Source organism: Tamandua tetradactyla, chromosome 2 (assembly GCF_023851605.1).
Source record: "Tamandua tetradactyla isolate mTamTet1 chromosome 2, mTamTet1.pri, whole genome shotgun sequence".
In the NCBI taxonomy this organism is placed as follows: Eukaryota; Metazoa; Chordata; class Mammalia; order Pilosa; family Myrmecophagidae; genus Tamandua; species Tamandua tetradactyla.
The window spans coordinates 93,536,113-93,556,913 of record NC_135328.1 but is presented as its reverse complement, the minus strand read 5'-3'; the positions used below and the strand labels follow the sequence as shown (position 1 = coordinate 93,556,913).

At 41.7% G+C, this 20,801-nt stretch overlaps 1 protein-coding gene across 4 annotated transcripts in view; it reads left to right on the top strand.

Moving 5' to 3' along the window:
* SLC1A1 (solute carrier family 1 member 1) overlaps window positions 1-9,911 on the top strand; it is a 128,548-nt gene extending 118,637 nt beyond the window's left edge. For all 4 annotated transcript variants that reach the window (XM_077148284.1, XM_077148281.1, XM_077148283.1 and 1 more), the window contains 3 exons: window positions 85-279; window positions 6,065-6,199; window positions 8,324-9,911. In XM_077148284.1, coding sequence (XP_077004399.1) covers window positions 85-279; window positions 6,065-6,199; window positions 8,324-8,570 — 577 coding nt within the window. In that variant the 3' untranslated portion in view covers window positions 8,571-9,911. The remainder of the gene's footprint in view (window positions 1-84; window positions 280-6,064; window positions 6,200-8,323) is intronic.
* The last annotated feature ends 10,890 nt before the right edge of the window (window positions 9,912-20,801 follow it).

Here is a 20,801-nt window from a genome sequence, read left to right as displayed (position 1 = left end):
GTTTGGAAGAGAGGTGTCTCCTCAGGCAGGGACTGAGGACCAGCGTTCATAGATCATAAGTTCCCATCTCTTTTTATCACACAGTTCAGCAACACTGCCTGTCACCTTCCGCTGTGCTGAAGAAAAGAACCAGATCGACAAGAGAATCACGAGATTTGTCCTACCCGTTGGTGCGACAATCAACATGGATGGGACTGCACTGTATGAAGCAGTGGCAGCCGTGTTTATTGCACAGTTGAATGCCCTGGACTTGAGCATCGGGCAGATAATCACCATCAGGTGAGGCATGGCATCAAGCTCATTTTCAGGACTAGTACTGGGGTTGCCTCAAATAGAGATGGTCAGTGAAAGGAAACCAAGAATGGTCCAGTGGCAGGTTGCTTTATCTGGCTTGCAAAGTCTCTTTCCAAGATTAAATCCAATTACATTACACATAGTGGAATCATGCTAGTCCAGATTTGTGCTTCAGGGTCTGGCCAGCCAAAGGCATCATTCTGTTCTCAGTTCAGTGAACCCAGTCAATGCTGAGCCCAGTTGAAGGACTCAAGGTTCAATCAGGGCCAGACCCTGCTTTCAAGGGGTTCCTGGTCAGTGGGGGATTTAAATATCTAAATGAAGACTGAGTAATGTGATAAGGGTTACAACAGAATTTGAATAAGTGCCTCAGAGGATACCAAGGAGAGAAAGGAACGGAAGGTTTCCCAGAGGAGGAGGTTGTAGCTGAGGCTTAGAGGCAGAAAATGAATTCTGCAGCAGAAGAAGAAGTCAAGGCATTTTGGTTGGTAGAATGGCATTTTGGGCAGTGTGGTGTGCCCTCAGCCTAGTTATGGAGCACTCATCATTTGGTATGGCTGGTTATGACTCAATGTGGGAACACGAAGGCAGGCAGGGTCATATTGTGACAGGCTTTGTACAGGAAATTCATGGAAGCATCTTAAACAATGGGATATGGATAGATTTACATTTTAGAAAGGTAATTGGCAATAGGGTAGATGGACTAGGTAGGAGCTAGGACCATAAGCTAGAAGACCAGTTAAAAAGCTATTGCAGTAGTCCAGAAAGATATTAAAAGGCCTAAATCAAGTCACTGAGGTGGGGTGGGGGTGGGGAATGGAGGAGAGGTAGTGAATTCAAGAGGCATGAGTCGAATGTAAGAGGGTGAGGGGAAATGGAAGGCTAGGATGACTCCCAGGCTTCTGGACTGGTGGATGGTGTTTACCAGAACAGGGACTAGTGTAATATAAGCAGCAGGTCTAGGTGGGAAGATAGAATTCACACTTATTAGCACGTGGAATTTGAAATGCTTTTGAGATATCCTGGTAGAGATTTATAGCTGGCAGAGAAAGGAGTAAGTTTGTACTAGAGATACAGATGTGCGTGGGTCAGGAATCAGTTGTCTGTGTTTGAATCTCAGCGACACTACTTATCAGCTGTGTGACCTTGGCCATGTGACTTGAATTCACTAAGCTCCAGTTTCCTCACCTATAAAATGAGGATAAGAATAACCCACATCTTCCACAAACAGTGAGGATTCAGTATGTGACATGCTTAGAACAGCGCCTAGTACATACTGAACACTCAGTAAGTGTTGGGAATGGATGACACTAAGTAGGGGGACTTTGTAGAGAAGAGGACTTAAGGACAAGCCCCGGGCAGGCCAAGAGGGGGCAGCCCAAGGACAGTGAGAAAGAGCAGAGAGGCAGAGGAGAGCCAGGAGAGTATTTTGTTATGGAAACCAAGAGAAGAGAGATTTTCAAGGACGAAGTGGTCCATGGAGTCAGTTACTGCAAAGAATTCTTGTAAAATGAGAACTGAGAGTTGCCTGCTCAAGTAGATGGTGAAAATGTCATCGGTGAACTTTGCCAGAGATGTTTCTCTAGACCAGCACTGTCCAACATGCCACCAACTACAAATGGCTATTTAAATTAAATTAAAAATCCATCCCTTCAGTCAAGTTTATACTGGAAGAGCTGTCTTCATGGTGATGCAACCTGCAGTGGCACACTTACATCCTGTGCTTGGTTTAATGTTCTACTGTCGCTGTCTTGAGGTTAATGATTTTTAAACAGGGGTTCCATACTTTATGTAGTTCTGGTCATACTAGCAGTATCTCAAGGGCTCAATAGCCACGTGTAGCCAGTAGCTACCAAATTGGACAGCACAGAAAAAGGACATTCCCATCACTGCAGAAACTTCTGTTGGACAGCACCGCTGTAGAGTGATGGGTTGGGAATAGAGTTAATCTGGAGATTTTATTTCTGTTAAGGATGAAAGTTTAAGACTAAACTGGGTCCCTTGACCTACTCCAGGTTAAATCTAAACCTTTCAAAGTTAATTCACTTTTGTCACCCTACAACTTGGCACAGGCACAAATGTTTAGACATAAATTAAGAGTTTGTTGAATAAATGAACAATATTCTTATACAGTACATTTTTAAATCCTCCCCAATGCTAAATCATAATTTTTTATTGCAGTTTGCTTGAAATTGGCTGAAGACAAGTGCAAAATAAGATTGTTTGGCACATCAGCTGGGAAACTATACAGCTGCTGTGCAATCTGCAAAAAGTCTTAGTGCTACAAAGCCTGTGCCAAGAGAGCTTGAGTCAAGTCCTGTAGGGAGAACAGCAGAGAGTATTTTTATTTTAAAACTGAAAACATGAATTATGCCTGAGAAAATTTCTGCTCCACAGCCAGCATTTCAGTTCCAGAAGTTGCTTCTTTTTGCATTTCCAAGTCCGTTTTCCCACGTTTCTCACCTTGGCCTGTGGAACCCAGTCTGTATTGACTTGATTTCCAAGGAGCAGTTGTATGAGGTGGCAGTTCTTTTGGGTATTTGCCACTTTATGATGAATTCCCTCCCTCTGCCTTAGTCATCAGTTTCTTAGATTTTTCTAACCAATTTTTTTTTTCCTAACCATTTTTTTACCCTGACTGCTAGAGGAATAAACTTTGGGCCTAGAGGCTGATTGGTGAAGTCATATGAAAACATTTCTCCCTACTCTCTGGTGCATCCTTAAACCAGACTTGATGGTAACTACTGGCCTGGAGTCAATAACAACACCTGGGAAACCCAGAGAAATCACTAACTTAAGAAAAAAATCTTTTCTTTAGCTGGAAGAGAACAAAATAATAAATGTTGCTTTTAACTTTCCACAATTATATCTCTTGTGGCTAATGGTTAAAGATATTTCTAGACCCACTGTATTATCTCTTTCTGTGGTCTCTTTAGACTGAACATCAAAAAATATTTGTTTGCCCTCTAACCAAAACAAACCCTTCTGAGGTTTTATAATATTCACTTATCAAAAGTTATAACCTTAAAAATGAATTTTTCTGTAATGAAAGATAATTATGAGAGTCAGGGCCCAGAAAGAGTTTAGAGGAAAAAGAAAAGTAGTAGCCGCAGAAATGGCATCAGTTTTTTTTTTTTTTATTAGAGAAATTGTAGATTTACAGAAAAATCATGCATAAAATAGAGTTCCATATACCACCCTATTATTAACACCTTGCATTAGTGGTGAACATTTGTTACAATTCATAAAAGAAACTTTTTATAAATTTACCATGGTAAAATGGTGCCCTGTTTGTGTGGTACAGTTGCGAGATTTTCTTTAAATTTTCATTCTAGTAACATATATACAACCTAAAATTTCTCCTTTTAACTACATTCAAATATGTAATTCAGTGATGTTTAAATATATTCACAACGTTGTGCAGCCATCACCACCATCCATTACCAAAATTTTACAATCAACCCAAATAGATTCTCTGTACAACTTACCATTAACTCCCCATTCCCTCCCCCCACCCAGTCCCCTAGTAACCTGTGTTCTAGATTCTGACCCTGAGTTTTCTTATTCGAATTATTTCATATCAGTGAGGCCATGCAATATTTGTCCTTTTGTGTCTGGCTTATTTCCCTCAATATGATGTCTTCAAGGCTCATCCATGTTGTTGCCTGTATTAGGGCTTCATTGCTTTTTATGTCTGAATAATATTCCATTGCGTGTATATATCACATTTTATTCATCCCTTCACTGGTCAATGGACACTTGGGTCACTTCCATTTTTTGACAGCTGTGAATAATGCTACTATGAACACTGGTGTGCAAATGTCTGTTCGAGTCCCTGCTTTTGGTATGTGCCTAGAAGTTGGATAGCCAGGTCAGGTAATTCTATACTTAGCTTTCTTAGGTGGCATTGGTTTTTAAGCATCTGCTATATACAGGTGCTATACTGGATGCCTTACCTCAATTAGTCTTCACAGCGATAGTAAGCAATAATGCAAAATAAGCATTGTGATCCCTATTATAAAGGCAAGGAATTGAAGCTCAGAGAAGTAACTTGCCTGAGGAGACAGTAAAATGACTCTAAAACCTGTGCTCACAACCCAGTCTCCAGCCCTTTCAGAGAGCTGAGTTAGATGACCTGTCCTAAAACCAGGCCTCAGTGCTAGGAAAGAACTTTCTCCAGATGATGATTGTTTTTCCTATCTGAAGATTTATAGTACTGAGTTTCAGACCAAAGCCAGCCAAGTGCTGAGTTTAGCAAACAAGGTCAAGGCTCAAGAGCAGAGTTTTCCTTGACTAAATGGATTTTGAGTTTCATTCCTGGTCTCCCACTATAGAGACGTGGTTAACCATGGTGGGTTGAGGCTTCTCAGAGACATCAAAGGAGTATGGCACACATCACTTCTGACAAAGAAAACCCACCAATTTTTTCAATATTAATTTTGTCAACCAGCAGTGAAATAAACTTGGGTTTTCCAAAGAATATTTAGGTCAGAACAGATGTAAAGGACTGTGCAGGTCCCAGACTTTTAGAGGAATTGGCACACCCCAGAAATAGTTTACTATAAATTGGTAGTCACAGCCACTGAAAAACTACACAGACTTGAAAAAACACAGCCACTGAAAAAACACAGAAAAATGCAGACTTGTCAGAGAACTTCAGGCTGCATTTGACTGTACCTCACAAACCCTCTGCGACACATCATTAGGCAGGTGAATGAGCAGTCATCAGTTTTGTTAGAAGTCCTAGGCTTTCTGATCCCAGAGAATTTGAATAGAATCAGGGATTCTTCTAGTTTAAATTGGCAGTCTCTGCATTTTCACCTTTCAGCCACTGACACCCTGACAGCAGTTCAGGCATTCCCCCATGGATGAGGACATGTCTCCAGAAAATATGGCAGGTGCGCCTTCAAGCTCACCTGAGTTGAGGGGCTTTTCAGAGCATGGTGAGCGTTTGTTTCCTTTAGAACAATGTAAGGAAAATATTGCTAATGAAAAGTTATACATTCCAAAGGGAAGAATAAAGTGCCATACCTTAACTGCTCAGGAGGGCTCTTCTTAAAGACGTAGTTATGAAGAACATTTGGCTGCCTTTCCTGGATTCCAGATCTCCCTTCCTTTTGCACAAAATGCACCCACTGGCAAGAGGGAGCAGTAAAAAATAAATGCTTATACTTTTATAAGGAGTCATGGCTATTTCTCAATTCAGCGCCCTAAAGGGCAGCTCCCAGAAAGGCCAGAGTCTTATGATATCAAGAAACTGCATAAAACCTCATAACCACTGATTCATTCCTTTGCCCTTGATTGCAGTGCCCTTCCCTATTCCCTCCTACCACTATCCTTCAAAGCAACATAAATTCCTGGCACATATGACTGGGTAGGTGAGCAAATTGGAGATGGGAGGAAGGAAGCAGGTGGTTAGGTACTTGGCACTTATTTAGGATGGAGGGATTCATGGATGGGTGGATGAAGCCTTCAGTAAACACTCCAGCTGGTGCCTTCCTTTTGAATATCTTTCGCTCATTCTTTGCCACTCATGCAGTTCTTCTCTGCTTCCTTACATCAGAGGGATTTGTCCTGATGTAATATTCTCAACCCCTCTCAGCTCTCAACCGAAAATGAGGCAGAGCTGATGCCTAGCAGTAATTTCCTACTGGCTGACTGGGGGAGCATACAGCAGTGACAGTCATTGGGACTAACAGTTTGGGGCCAGGGGTCTGGGAGGGAGACGTGGGTGTCTAACTCCTTTCCTGCTGGTGTGTTTTGGCTACAGTGTCACAGCCACAGCTGCCAGCATAGGAGCTGCTGGTGTGCCCCAGGCTGGCCTGGTGACCATGGTGATTGTGCTGAGTGCTGTGGGCCTGCCTGCCGAGGACGTCACCCTCATCATTGCCGTCGACTGGCTCCTGTGAGTTGGGACGGGACGTGCTGCCCCAGCTGGGAGAGGAGGGAGGAAGGCTTCCTGGCCATGCGGAACCCGCTATCTGTCATCATTCTCACTGCAGATTGCCTAATGAGCCATCTGTTGCTGCTTTAATTTCCTTTGACCAGGCCATCTGATAACGTGCTTAATAATTAACCCCTCATAACTGCAAGCAGTGATTTTAAAAAGCCAGGAATTTCCATGCACCACATACTGGCCTTGCTCAAGGTTAGGGGTTAGGTGTGGGACAAGATAAACGTGGAACAGCAAGGTGAAGCTGGGTGAAGAAGGTCCCAGGCTGTTCTCACCAGCTCAGCCCTGGTTTAGGTTCAGAATCAGCTCACCTTCCCCGTATCTTCAGAACCGCTAAGGTCAATGGCACAAGCTTGGGGTAAGATTAGCTTGGGTTTAAATTCCATTGGGTGTCTTACAGTTTTACCTTGAGAAGTTCCCTAACCTCTTTAAGGCCCAGGTATATTATCTGTGAAGTGGGAACAATTCTATCTACCTCTTTGGGACACTGCAAGAACTTAGTGAACTAATATGAGCAGAGTGTCTAGAGCAGTATCTGGAAGGCAGTATATGCTCAATAAATGGTAAGTATTATGATAAGAATGTGTGGGATCATGCAAACCCCAGCCAATTAATTTCAATCTGAATCAATTTCAATTTCTCTACCCCTCCATCTCCTTCCCTCTCTCTCTCTTCTATACACACACTAGCAGCTAAGGAATGCGATCATGTCTTCCATGACTCCCAAGGTGCTGGAGTTAGAACTATCCTGGCCCCTGGGTTTATTCTTGACGCCCACTTTTGGGCACTGATCTTCCAGCATCTATATCTGTCCATCAGGGGTAAATGTAGCTCCACACAAAAACTGAAGATCAGAACCAGCTCAGGCTTAGTGAGGAAGGCAATGCAATGTAGTTTGTAAGGTGGCTGCTGAGATGGAGCAAAGGGAAGCAAAAATATTCCATGTGGGTTTGAAGATACAGGGTCATGTCTCAGAAGGCTAAAGTGCCTGCACTTGGCTTTGGGTACCCCATAGCAGGCTCTGCAAGGTTCAGCTGAGGTGGCACCGTTTTTGCAAAATTACCCTGCCATTGAGGCTAGTGTTTTGATTTTTCTTTCTAGTGGTGATGGTGCATTTGCATTTCTCTCCTTCTGGAACCAGTGAGTTGCAGTTCCAAGATATCCAGATGCATGAGGTCAGGAGATAAAAAGATGCTAGCTGGTCCATTATCAGAGTCCAGTCTAATCCAGTGGCCTTGTGTTACAAAACAGAAGGGCATTTAGAATGGATATGTGTAAATATTGTTGGCCTTTTCTGACCTAAAGATACAGTTTTCATGAAAATATCCATGTCCACATCTCCTAGCAACAAAGTTCCACTATCAAAATGGCCTCCCCTCTGCAGTTGTCCTTCTCTAAATGTCTTCCTTCCATCAGCCTCTTTCCCAGGCATCTGGAGGTTCAGACTGGTAGAGGTGCTTCCAGGAGAAATCTGTTTCTAGGCTGACCTGTGTTCTGTGACCCTGTGCTCTGCCGTGTCCCCACTGGTTTGCTCTTAAATAGATTGTGGGCCTGGTTTGATAAAGAAATGAGCACATCACATGCACACACAAACACATAGGAACGCTCGCTATGCACCACCCCACTTGCACATACACTACCCACAAGATAGCCAAGTGCCTCAGCTTAGCCAGAAGAGAGCCCACAAAGTAATTCCCATAAAATGTGAAATGCCCACAAGACAGAGGTTAGGAGCAGAAGTTATACTGAATTCCAACCCTCCCTCAGCCCCCCAGAAATATCTGTGAAGACTCCATTGACATTCCTTTGGGAAGAGAGGAAGGAAGTTAGGGAGGTTAGTGCTCGGTTCAGGGAATTATGGTTATTTATTAGGAGCACAGACCTGGTGGAGTCTGTTTGCTTATTCTGAATCTTTATGAACCATCTTCTTTCCCAGGTCTGTGAGGAGCTCAGGTTCATCATGAAGATGACACTTTCTGCATTTGCCCTGTCTCTTAACTGAACACTTCCTGTCTCCAGTGACAAAGGAAAACGAAAGCTGGGCTTCCTGTCTGACTCATTCTCTCTTTTCCCCAGGGACCGGTTCCGGACCATGGTGAATGTCCTCGGAGATGCATTTGGCACCGGCATTGTGGAGAAGCTTTCCAAGAAGGAGCTGGACCAGATGGATAATTCATCTGAAGAGAACATCGTGAACCCTTTTGCGCTGGAATCCACAGTACTTGATAACGAACAGTCAAAGACCAAGAAATCCTACATCAACGGAGGCTTTGCTGTAGACAAGTCTGACACCATCTCGTTTACTGAGACCTCACAGTTCTAGCGTCCCCGCCTTCGGGGGACGGGAGGCAATGAAGGACATCTCCACGACAGTCATCTCAGCCAATTAAAACATTAAGGAAAAAAGACACTAATGACCAACTGTACATTTGATTTAATATATAGACTTCCAGATTATTTTCTATATTTGGATTCACAGCTTTTGTTCTCTGAGTTTTGGGGCCTGGGGGGTGGGGTAGGATGAAAGGAAATCGATGAAAAGGAAAGTTGTATTATCTGTTTTGTTTATTTAATTCTCCAAGAGACAAGATAAGTTTGGAAGTACATAAAGTAACAGCTGTTGGAAGTAGGTAATAGATGTAGAAGAGAAATTGCTTTCTCATATACAGACCAGTGTTTGGGGTTTTTAAATGATATATAAATACTTCAATTGGTTACAGATTTTTACTTCAGGCTTTCTATTGGCATCAATTTCCTCTGACATCTCACATTTTTATAGATTATAATGCATCTAAACAACCCCCTAGCTAATGTGCCAACTTGTCCATTTTGAACTCATCTCCAGCCAATTTCAAAGAAACTGCTTTGAAAGAAAACAGACAAGCACAGTTCTGCAATAAGTTTCAAGATGGCCATGGGCTTTGGTGGAAAGGGAGAAGGGTTCTTTCTTCCATGTACTGTATTGGGATGCTGGTAACCGCTAACCCAGTGTTCAGTGTAGAGTGAGATGTGTGTGTGTGTGTGTGTGTGTGTGTGTGTATTTATTTTTTACATATAATTTTCCAGACAGATCAGAATTGAACTGTCAATGTGAAATAAAGAGTTCTGCTTGTACTTGAATAATAACTCCCAGAACTCCTTCAGGCGTACAAGAATGAGAAGACAGGGCGGGCCACGGTGGCTCAGCAGGCAAGAATGCTTGCCTGCATGCCAGAAGACCCAGGTTCGATTCCTGGTGCCTGCCCATGTAAAAAAAAAAAAAAAGAGTAAGAAGACATGTTGTTTTGATTGTTTAACGTATGTGTATCAGACCCAAAGCAGAGATGTGTTGTGATACTCTGAGATGGCATAGCCATTCATGTACAATTTCCAGTTTCTAGCTGCTGAAAGGGAATCCCTATCAGATCTCTATATTATAGACAAAAGTGTCACTCACCTAAGTTTGGGTGTGCTTTTACCCAACTGGAAGGCTTCATTCTTCCAAGGTTAGTCATGCCCACTCAAAGCTGCCAGTCCTTGACTGCCCTTGTGTTTCCATGCCATCAGTGCCCAGATCATACTGGAAAACTGCCAACTAAGTCGTGTTTTAATTTAGATTCCATGGGTTGACCAGAAAAGAGATGTTCCCATCCTGGATTCTTACAGAATAAATCCCTAGACATGAGATATTGGTGGCTCAGGGGAATTTTTCATCACACAACACTTGTCTCTTCTTCCCAGGAGGGTTGTTCTAACTGATAATCTTGGATCTGCTCATTAAAATCCACTGCTTGTCATTCTCCTGCTAATTTATGAAGATAACTTATTAAAGTCTGTGCTTTGGCTTCCGTCCTGTAAATAATGCTTAACATAAGCTTGTACTTACACCAAGAGCAGAATAGTCGTGATTCTGCAGTATTGAACAGCCAATTTAAACCTGTGCTTTTATATTTAAGAAACCAGGAATTGTGCCAAAGACATCAGAAAAGTAAATAAATGTCTTAACCACCTGCACCTTAAACCTACAGAGAATGATGTTGAATTGGAATGTAAACATCCCAAATATTGACCAGTGAGTCCATGTGAATTTTAAAGAGCAAATAAATAATGGTGTTTATAGGAAATAAATCTAAATATGAATGAAGTTGAATCATTAATTTATCTTGGGCTGAACAGTTCTACCCCCTTAGCAGATTACTCTGGTTAGTGGCACTTGCGTTGGCAGAGCTGCTCAACAACTGCAGGTCATCCTCATTCTGAAGTCAGCTTGTAACCAGCCTCTCAACACACTGTGCTGTTAACTCATAAAAAAAAAGCAATGTTCCATTTCAGTCTCAATAAACATTTCCTTCATTCTTCCCTGCCCTTCATCTTATCTGTCCTTTCATCTCACTTGAATGGGTGTGGGAAGGTGGGGTCACTGTCAGTGGGTTCTGATTGTATATATTATATTTTCTATACTGTTTATACCTTAAGGATGAAAAACTAGAGCTTGAGGAAGGGTAATTTGATCCATCCTGTTAACCAGTGGGGACTCTAAGGCTAAAATACAGTGTCATTATGAATGGAAAGGCAAGGTGGAATTTTCATAGGAAATTATTACAGTAGAAGAGCATCTTATCCCTACATGACGGTGACTTGGTTTCACCGAAGGCCCCTTGATTGTCACTAGGGACGGTCAGTGCCAGCACTCGGTGAGTAAGGGCCCAGCACAGCCCTGCCGGGGAGACTGATGACATGGCAGGATCTCCTGGGCCCGGTGCACCCTGTGTGGATGGCAAAAGAAAGGACAGCTCCCTAAATCCCCCTGAGAGAGGAGGGGATTGTCTCATAAGGATGCTTGTCACTACCTGGCCAGCCTAACAGAATAATTTCCTTTGTTTGCAACATGGGAGAAAACACCCAAAGGCACAACTTCTTAGAGAGATTTGCTAGGTAGAGTAGGTGCACCTGAGAGAGATTTGCTAGGTAGAGTTGGTGCACATGAGCAGGGAGCCCCCTTGTGATTTTGATTTTGTCCAAAGTGTCCTCGCATGTGGAGGAATAGTGTTATTAGCTCTGATAAATGACTTTCTTTCTTCTTTTTTTTGACAAATCTTTGGACACCCATCAGATCCAAGCTGTTTGTTAAAGAAATGCCGCATGGTTAGAATAGCCGTAAGCAAACGTGTCTGGCCTGTAATCAGGCAGTGGGCCAGCAGCCTTGGTGGCTTCTACAGGTGTTTTAAGAATCTTCTCTTCTGGGACAAGAAAGGAAACAGCGGAGCATTGGCCAAATGCGACAGAATTGGTATTCTGTGTGTATCTAACTGTCTAGGCAAGGGACCACAGAGCGCAGTATGTGGGCATATAAGTCTGATCTCTTATCCACTTTGTGACCCCTGCCAGTAACCCAAACCTTGGTTTCCTCTTCTGTGAAATGGGGATGATAAATCTTGCCTTGCTGGACAGTTTTAAATATTAAATGATGCATGTAGCAGAGACCCTATCATATAATATCTGTTTAATAAATGCTGCTGTCTCACCCCCTCACTCCCTAAAAATCCACCCCCCAAACCCATAGTGAAGCAACTGCAATTTTTCTTCAAATGTTTTTGCACCCTTGTGACTGATGTGATGAAGGAGTGTAGCTCTCACCACTTGGTGCCAGGTGGGTTATTAGCACAAAGTGTACATACAGCCTGGTGATAATAATAACCAAACCCCATTCTATAAAGTGGAAACCCCTTTCTGAAAATGGAACATTTTAATCTAAATAGTATAAGACTTGAAAGATTTTCTCCTGGTAAAGTATTACGTGGGGACCAAACAAAAACAAGTGTTTGCAATCTTTATTTCTAGGTTCTGAGATACTGAGAGGGGCGTGAGGCATTCAGGCTGTGTGTGTGACTGAGGTGTCTGTTCAGGTTGCAGCCTTCCCTGGGTCACTGCAGCAGGCATCTGTCCTCATAAGGACACTAGGGCATGGAGTTCACTTTTCAAATGTCGGCCTGGACATCTCGTGTGACTCCTTAAAAATTGGCTTTCCCACCTGCAGGAAGCAGAGTTTGTTCTGTGCCCCCAAGGGGTAGGAAATGTACCTCCCTCCCCAACAGCCTTAGATTTTCAAGTGAACACCACATAATATAAACAAGAAATAGACCTTGTTAACTTTTCTTTGGGAACATTATACATCAAATAGGGTAACTGCACCTAAACGAATGATGTTCCTTGATCATGGATGGAAATGGTTGCGGGGAATTTCTAGATGGTTAAGGCTTAATGTCATGAGACTCCTAAGCCTGTAGTAGTCAGATCTAGCCACACAACTCACTCCCTGTTCTAGTTTGCTAGCTGCTGGAATGCAATATACCAGAAACGGAATGGCTTTTAACAAGGGGAATTTAATGAGTTGCTGGTTTACAGTTCTAAGGCCAAGAAAACATTCCAATTAAAAATGTCCAATCAAAGGCATCCAGGGAAAGATACCTTGGTTCAAGAAGGCCAATGAAGTTCAGGGTTTCTCTCTCAAGTGAGACGGCACATGGCTAACACAGTCAGGGCTTCTCTCTTGGCTGGAAGGCATGTGGCGAATACAGCGTCATCTGCTAGCTTTCTCTCCTGGCTTCTGGTTTCATGAAGCTCCCCGGGAGGCGTTTTCCTTCTTCATCTCCAAAGGTCACTGGCTGGTGGACTCTCTGCTTTATGCTGCTGCAGCATTCTCTGCTCTCTCTGAATCTCCCTCTCCAAAATGTTTCCTCTTTTATAGGACTTCAGAAACTAATCAAGACCCACTCAAATGGGTGGAGACATGTCATCCCCTAATCCAGTTTAACAACCATTCTTAACTAAATCACATCATCCAGGGAGATGATCTCATCACAGTTTCAAACACACAGCATTGAACAGAGATTATTCTACCTTTATGAAATGGGATTTATATTAAAATATGGCTTTTCTTAGGGGGCATACTTCCTTTCAAACCACCACACTCCCCATGTCTTCCCTCATTAGGAATAACCAGAGCCAGGCGTGACGGGGAGAATGTCTCCCTGCAATTACTGAGACACTAGTTTCACCTACACATCTTATGTGGTCTACCATTCTGATGTAATAGATTTCAGAACAGTTATTAAGAAGTCCTCAAAGACAAGATAAATATCAACATCCTTTTTGTTATTCTGGTTGCAGAAGTTGGGGGTGGGGGGAGGAACCCTCTAGAGACATCCCACGGATTTCTAGAAGGCCTCCCAGGAGGTTCTGCCTCATGAAGCAGAACAGAATATCATCCAGAGAGAAGCTTGCCAGCAAAAAGTACTGTTTATCAGAAGATGAGCCAAAAAAAAAAATCCTGAAACTAAAATACAGGGTCAATCCAAGGACTGAATGGCCTTCTCCTGATAGACTGAAGACTGGTAGCTGCTGTTTCTGTCACTCAGGAAACATACCAGCAAGTCTCGCCAGGATGTCCCATGCCCTCCTCTCAGTCCAGGGTATTTGTCATCACAATCGATACATTTTTTTTCTTTTTTGTAAAAAATAACATAGAGACAAAAAAAGCAACAAATTTCAAAGTACATCGCAACAATTAGTTGTAGAACAGATTTCAGAGTTTGGTTTGGGTTACAAATCTGCAATTTTAGGTTTTTACTTCTAGCTGCTCTGAGGTACTGGAGACTAAAAGAGGTATCAATATAATGACTCAGCAATCATACTCATTTGTTATACCGACCTTCTCTGTATAACTCCACCATCACCTCTGATCTTCTTCTCACTCTTTAGGGGTATTTGGGCAATGCCCATTCTAACTTTCTCATGTTGGAAGGGGCTATCGATAATATGGAATAGGGGGATGAAACTAGTTGATGTTCTGGAGAGGCCCGGCCCTCTGCAGTTCAGGACTTATCTGGTCCAGGGACCTATCTCTTCAGGGCATTTGAAGAAATGCAAAGCATTACATCATTTAGCATTTCTTAGAGAAAAAGAGGAGTAAAAAAAAGGGGGGGGGGGATTTAGCACTGGTCAGAATTTGATTTATCTTGTCCAGGCTTGGTGGAAAGGTGTGTTTTCCAAGGCGAGGGTAAGATTTACTGAAATGAACTGAGCCATCCGGGTAGTACAGTCACAGGTAGCAAGGCAAGGCACCAGCATCCATCATTGCACAGGCTTCCCAAAGTGCTGAAGGTGTGAATGTTTTAAAGATGACTGATCATCCTCTAAGCATCCAAATACAACTTTCATTAAAGAGTCCTGGTGGTGCGTTTCCAAGATTTGTTTAGTTTTGCAATAATAATAAGAGGCCAGTAGAAAAGTTTGAGCTGAGGACTTTTAAAAAAGGCAGGGGTGGAGAGAGTACTCTCCAAAAATTTATCTGAAGATGATGAAATGTCTAGGTCTTTAAAACTGGGTTTCAATGAAATGCATCTATGTAAATGTATAATTACGTTACAAATAAGAGCAATACCAGCTAGCTGCAGAGAAACACTGGCTGATCCATTCCTAACACTCTCTTTTGTCTTCACAGCATAGAAAATTGGCTTTAATTCCCAGGTCTCCAGAGCTAATCCTCCATTTCCTAATTTAACCAGAGAGGTTAAGATAGACAGAATCTGTCTTCACATTAATCACATATGGACCTAAGGCTTTTTGCTCAATCAGGAGGAGCCAGTCAAATTAGAAAAACAAGCCACCTGCAGCTGATGAGAAAATTAGATATGCAAACAACAAGACAGTTATCAGGCTGCAAAGATATTCAGTTCATTTTTCTGCTATTAAGGAAAATATTGCTCCTATCTCATTCCAGGTAGATAGCTGCCGTTTACCCTATACTTGGGCATAATTACTTTTCATAAAGATGACATCCTAACATAAATAAATGTTCAGTTTCTTTTTTAGTGTTGGCTTAACATCTTACTGCTGCAGGTAACAGGTGAGAGTTCTCCCTGCCAGGATGAGTGCACCAGGAATGGGATATCATGATTCCAGAAGGAAAAACAGAAACATCACCACAGAGGAAAATCATTTTTATTTATTTATAAAACTTTGTAGAGCAGTTACCAGGTACAAGCACTGTTCTTAACACTTTACAAATATTAGCTCATTTAATTTCTTAACAACATCATGAAGAAGGCACTACTATTTTTATTTAACAGATGGCTGACTTGCCCATGATCACACAATTGGTTGGTGGCACAGCAATTTGGCTCTAGTGTCAATGTTTTTGACCATGCTTCACTGAAGCACTGAAAGGTGGAAAGAACCAGGACCTAGAGTGCTAGAATATAAATTCTAACTCAAGTTTGGGATGGCCCCAAATTTTCAAGACAGGTAAGAATCATATTTAACATGTATCAAGTGCTAACTCTGTGCTTGACACAGTTCTGAATAATTTTTGTCATAATCCTATTTGTTTTTCTCAACAACCCTATCAGGCAATGAATTAGTTCACTAAAGCCGCTGGAATGCAATATACCAGAAATGGAACGGCCTTTAAAAAGGGAATTTAATAAGTTACAAGTTGACTGCTCTAAGGCCATAAATATGTCCAAACCAAGGCATCCAAAGAAAGATACCTTGGCTCAAGGAAAGTCAATCTGGAAAGGCACGTGGCTGGCATCTGCTGGTCCTCGTTCCCAGTTCATTGCTTCCAGCTTCTGATGTCACTGTTTTCCTCTCTAAGCAACTGTGGGCCTTCATTAGTCCTCCGGAACACAACTTTGGGTTCTGGCTTGCTTAGCATCTCATGGGAAGGTACAGAGTGACATGTGCTGGGCTCTGCTCCTTTCTAGGCATCCGCTCCCTGTAGACACTGCAAGCATCTCCAAACATCCATGTCTCTGTCAGCTCTGAAGCAACTATTCTCTAACCCTATGCATCTGAGGTTTCTTCAAAGTGGTTTCCCTTTTAAAGGATTCCAGTAAACTAGTCAAGAGCCACCTTGAATGGGCAGAGTCACATCTCCATCTGATCAAAAGGTCACACCCACAACTGGGTGTGCCACGTCTCTGTGGATATGATATAATCAAAGGGTTTCCACGTATAATATTGAATGAGAATTAAAGGACATGGCTTTTCTGGGGTACACAACACTTTCAAACTAGCACAGACAGATATGATTATCCTCCATTTTACAGATGAGCAAATTGCAGCTGAGAGAGGTTAAAGTAACTTGCCCAAGTATTAGGTAGGATGAAAGCTGATCCCAAGGTCTGTGTTCCTAACCATTAAGATTTGGGGCTTCAAAATGCCTTAAAAATAAAAAGGAATGGCCCCAATCAAGATGGTGGTGTGAAATGCATCAGGGCTCTGTTTCCACACAGAAACTTTTGGTCAATCAGCAAAAACTGGCAGAAACATCTTTCTCTAACCTCCAGAAAACAAAGGACCACCACAAGAGCACAAGCACCAAATCAAGAAAAAAGCTACTTAAAAGCAATAGGATCTCATGGCACCCTGGCTGGGCCTCCCCCCACCCCGTATGGCCTCAGCACCGTCCTGTGCTCCCAGTGCAGATCCCAGGTTCCAGTTCCAGAGGGAGTAGAGTCACCCTTGTGCTCATACCGTGAGCAGGTATGTCTGACCCAATCTGTCTGGGGGTGGCCTGAGGGACTTCAGAACTGGCCTTGCATGTAGAAGGCAGCTCACTACGCTCACTCCTACAGAATGCTGTGGGTGAGAAGTCAGGTAATTACCTAGGGCAAGAGCTTGTTGGCTGTAGAATATACAATGTAGTAAAAGGACTGTGAGGAAACTTTCTTTTGTAATAGGGAATATTTGTACCCACTGAATGGGGGAATTCCTGGGGCCACATATGCATGCCCAGGAGAGGAGCACAGACAGAAAAGATCAGGGCATCCTTGTGCTTTGGCCTAGAGCTATTGTAGAAACTCACTGTATAGATTATCTCCGAGAGAGAGAATGCACTTGCATAGGCCAATTAGCAAACACTAGGAAAGGTGTTTTCTTTTTTCTTTTTTGTTAGCTCCTGGCATTCAAGGAAAACTCTGTCATAACATTTGCTGGTGTGCCAGTTTGAAAGGATATATGTACCCTAGAAATGCCATGCTTTAATTCTAATCCCATTTTGTAAACACAGCCATTTCTTCTAATCCCTATTCAGTATTGTATGTTTGAATCTGTAATTAGATCATCTCCCATGTGATCTAATCAAGAGTGGTTGTTAAACTGGATTAAGTGGAGGCATGTCTCCACCCATTTGGGTGGGTCTTGATTAGTTTACTGGAATTCTATTAAAGAGGAAACATTTTAGAGAAAGGAGGAGATTCAGAGAGAGCAGAGAATGCTGCAGCACTATGAAGCAGACAGCCCATCAGCCAGCACTTTGGAAAAAGAAGGAAAACACCTCCCTGGTTACTTCATGAAACAGGAAGCCAGGAGAGAAAGCTAGCAGATGACGCTGTGCTTGCCATGTGCCCTTCCAGCTGAGAGAGAAACTATCTGTGTTCGCCATGTGCCTTCTCACTTGAGAGAGAAACCCTGAACTTCATCGGCCTTCTTGAATCAAGGTATCTTTCCCTGGATGCCTTTCTTGGACATTTCTACAGACTTGTTTTAATTGGGACATTTTCTCAGCCTTAGAACTGTAAACTAGCAATTTATTAAATTCCCCTTTTTAAAGGCCATTCTGTTTCTGGTATATTGCATTCCAGCAGATAGCAAACTAGAACAGCTGGTTACAAGCTTAAGAAACTCATGCCTCAGAGTTTAAATTCCACTGATAACACATTAAAATATCCAAATGTCCAGGTTCCAACAAAAGATTATAAAACATACAAAGAAACAGGAAGTGATGGCCCAGGCAAAGGAGAAGATGAACACATCAGAAACCATCAATAAGGAGGACCAGACCTGGGACATACAAAAGACTTTTTAAAAATGGTCCTAAATACGCTCAAAGAGCTAAAGGAAAATATGATCAAAGAACTAAAGGAAATAAGAAAAGTGAGAGAGGAACTGTTTTGATTTCCTAAAGCTGCTGGAATGCAATATGCCAGAAATGGAATGGCTTATAAAAGGAATTTATTAAGTTGCAAGTTTATAGTTCTAATGCTCTCCCTCAGAGATTATCTATACAATGAGTTTCAAGAATAGCTCTAGGCCAAAGTATAAGGATGCCCTGATCTTTTCTGACAAGGTCCAAATTAAGGCACCAACAAGAGGGTACCTTCACTCAAGAAAGGCTGATACTGTCCAGAACACCTCTGTCAGCTGGGAAGGCACATGACAACATTTGCTAGCTTTCTCTCCAGGCCTCTCATTTCATAAGGCTTCCCCAAGGACATTATCTTTTTTGTCTCCAATGGTCTCTGCTTGCATGGGCTCTGAAACTTTTTCCAAAATGGTTCCCTCTTCAAGGGTTCTAGCAAGCAACCCCACCCTGAATGGATAGAGACACATCTCCATGAAAACCACATAATCAAAAGGTCCCAGTCATATCACCATGGAAACAACTAATAAAATAGATCCCACCCAGCAATACTGAATCAGGATTAAAGACCATGGCTTTTATGGGGTACATAATAGTTTTAAACCAGCACAGGAATACAAAGAGAATATCAATAGAAATTGGAGCCAAACAGAGCTGAAGAGCACAGTGAAAGAAATTTAAAATTCTCTAGAGGGATTCAAGAGCAGATTGGAGCTTACAGAAGAAAAAACCAGTGAATTTGAAGATAGAACAATGAAATCATTCATTCTGAGGGGCAGAAAAAAGAAAAAATGGAGAAAAGAGAACAAAGCTTGAGGAAGTTATGGGCCACCATCAAGAACACCAGTGTATGCATTATAGGAATCCCAGAAAGAGAGAAAGGAGCAGAGAGATTATTCAAAGAAATAATGGCTGAAATTTTTCCAAATTTAACAAAAGACATGAATATACAAATTCAAGATATTTAATGAACTCCAAACAGGATAAACCCAAACAGACCCACACTGTGACACATTATAATCAAACTGTCAAATACCACAGAAAAAGAGAATTCTGAAAGCCACAAGAGGAAAGCAACATATCACATAGAAAAGAGCCTCGATAAGATTAAGTGCTGATTTCTCATCAGAAATCATGGAGGCAAGAGGCAGTGGGATGACATATTTAAAGTGTTCAAATTAAAAATTGCCACCCAAGAATTCCATAGCCAGCAAAACTATCTTTCAAAAATGAGAGATTAAGACATTCCCAGATAAAGAAAAGCTGAAGGAGTTTATTACCACTAGACCAGCCTTACAGGAAATGTTAGAGATCTGTAGGTTGAAAAGGACACTAGACAACCACAAAAAAAAATCAAAGCCACATGAAGAAATAATGATCTCTGATAAGGATAAAGATATAGGTAAATATAAATGCCATACTATTGTATTTTTGGTTTGTAACCCCACTTTTTGCTTTCTACAGGATATAAAATACAAATGCAAAAAGTATAAAAAGCTAAATCAGTGGTTTTGGTCTGTTAATGTATAAATATGCAAACTGTGATAGACTCACATAAGGGGTGAGGGAAGACAACTATAGGTACATAGTTGGTGTCTAAGCAAGTGAAAGTGTTCTAGATTTGGGATGCTGAATTTAAGCCCCATGGTAACTATAAACAAAGAACAGAGAATACGCAAGCCCATACAGACAGAAATTAGAGTGCAGGTTTCCAAGAGCCCAGGGAAGGGGGTATGAAGAGTTCATGCATATCAGGAAAAGGGTTTCTATCTGGGGAATTGGGGAAGCTTTAGTAATAGAAAGTGATGAGGGTACCACAACAGTGTAAATATGAGTAGTCCCAATGAACTGTATGCTCAGGAGCAGTTGAGATGGGAAAGTTTATATTGCATATATGTTTCCACAATTTAAAAAATAAAAAGAATAAGCAACTACAGAGACAATGACAACTAAATGCAATGCATGATCCTGGAAATGGAAGAGAAAAGGCCCAAAAGGACATTATCAGGACATCTTGAAAAACTTGAAAAACAAATTATAAGTTTATATCAATGTTAAATTTCTTGAACTTGATAACTGTTCTCATTATCAAAGATAAAACAATATCCTTGTTCTTAGGAAATGTACATGACAGTATTAAGTGTTTAAGGAGCATGATGTATGCAACCTACAGTCAAGTGTTCAGAAAGTGGATTGATATACAGATGAATGGATAGATAGATGTGTTGATAGATCGATGGGTGGATAGAAAGATACAGCAAATGTGGCATAATGTTAAAATTGATGGATCTGGGTATCTAAGGAAATAGGGGTATGTTGAAATTCTCTGTAGGGAGTCTGTATTATTTTTAAACTTTCCTTTAAGTGTGAAAGTATTTCAAAATAAAAAGTTAAAAAAAAGAAAAAGAAATAAAAGGCAATGTATTGGGCAGTGCAAAGGTGGCTCAGAATTCTCAACTGCCAAGCCTGAGATCTGCGTTCGATTCCCAGAGCCTGCCTATGCAAAAGAAAAAAAAAAAAAAAGCAATGCATATTCTAGCAAAGATTAATGAAAATGTGTTTTATATTATCTCTTCTATTGCCTAACTGCACCTCCTTGGTAGTTGACACCAACCACATCATCAGACCCCTTCCGCATATTGCCTTTAA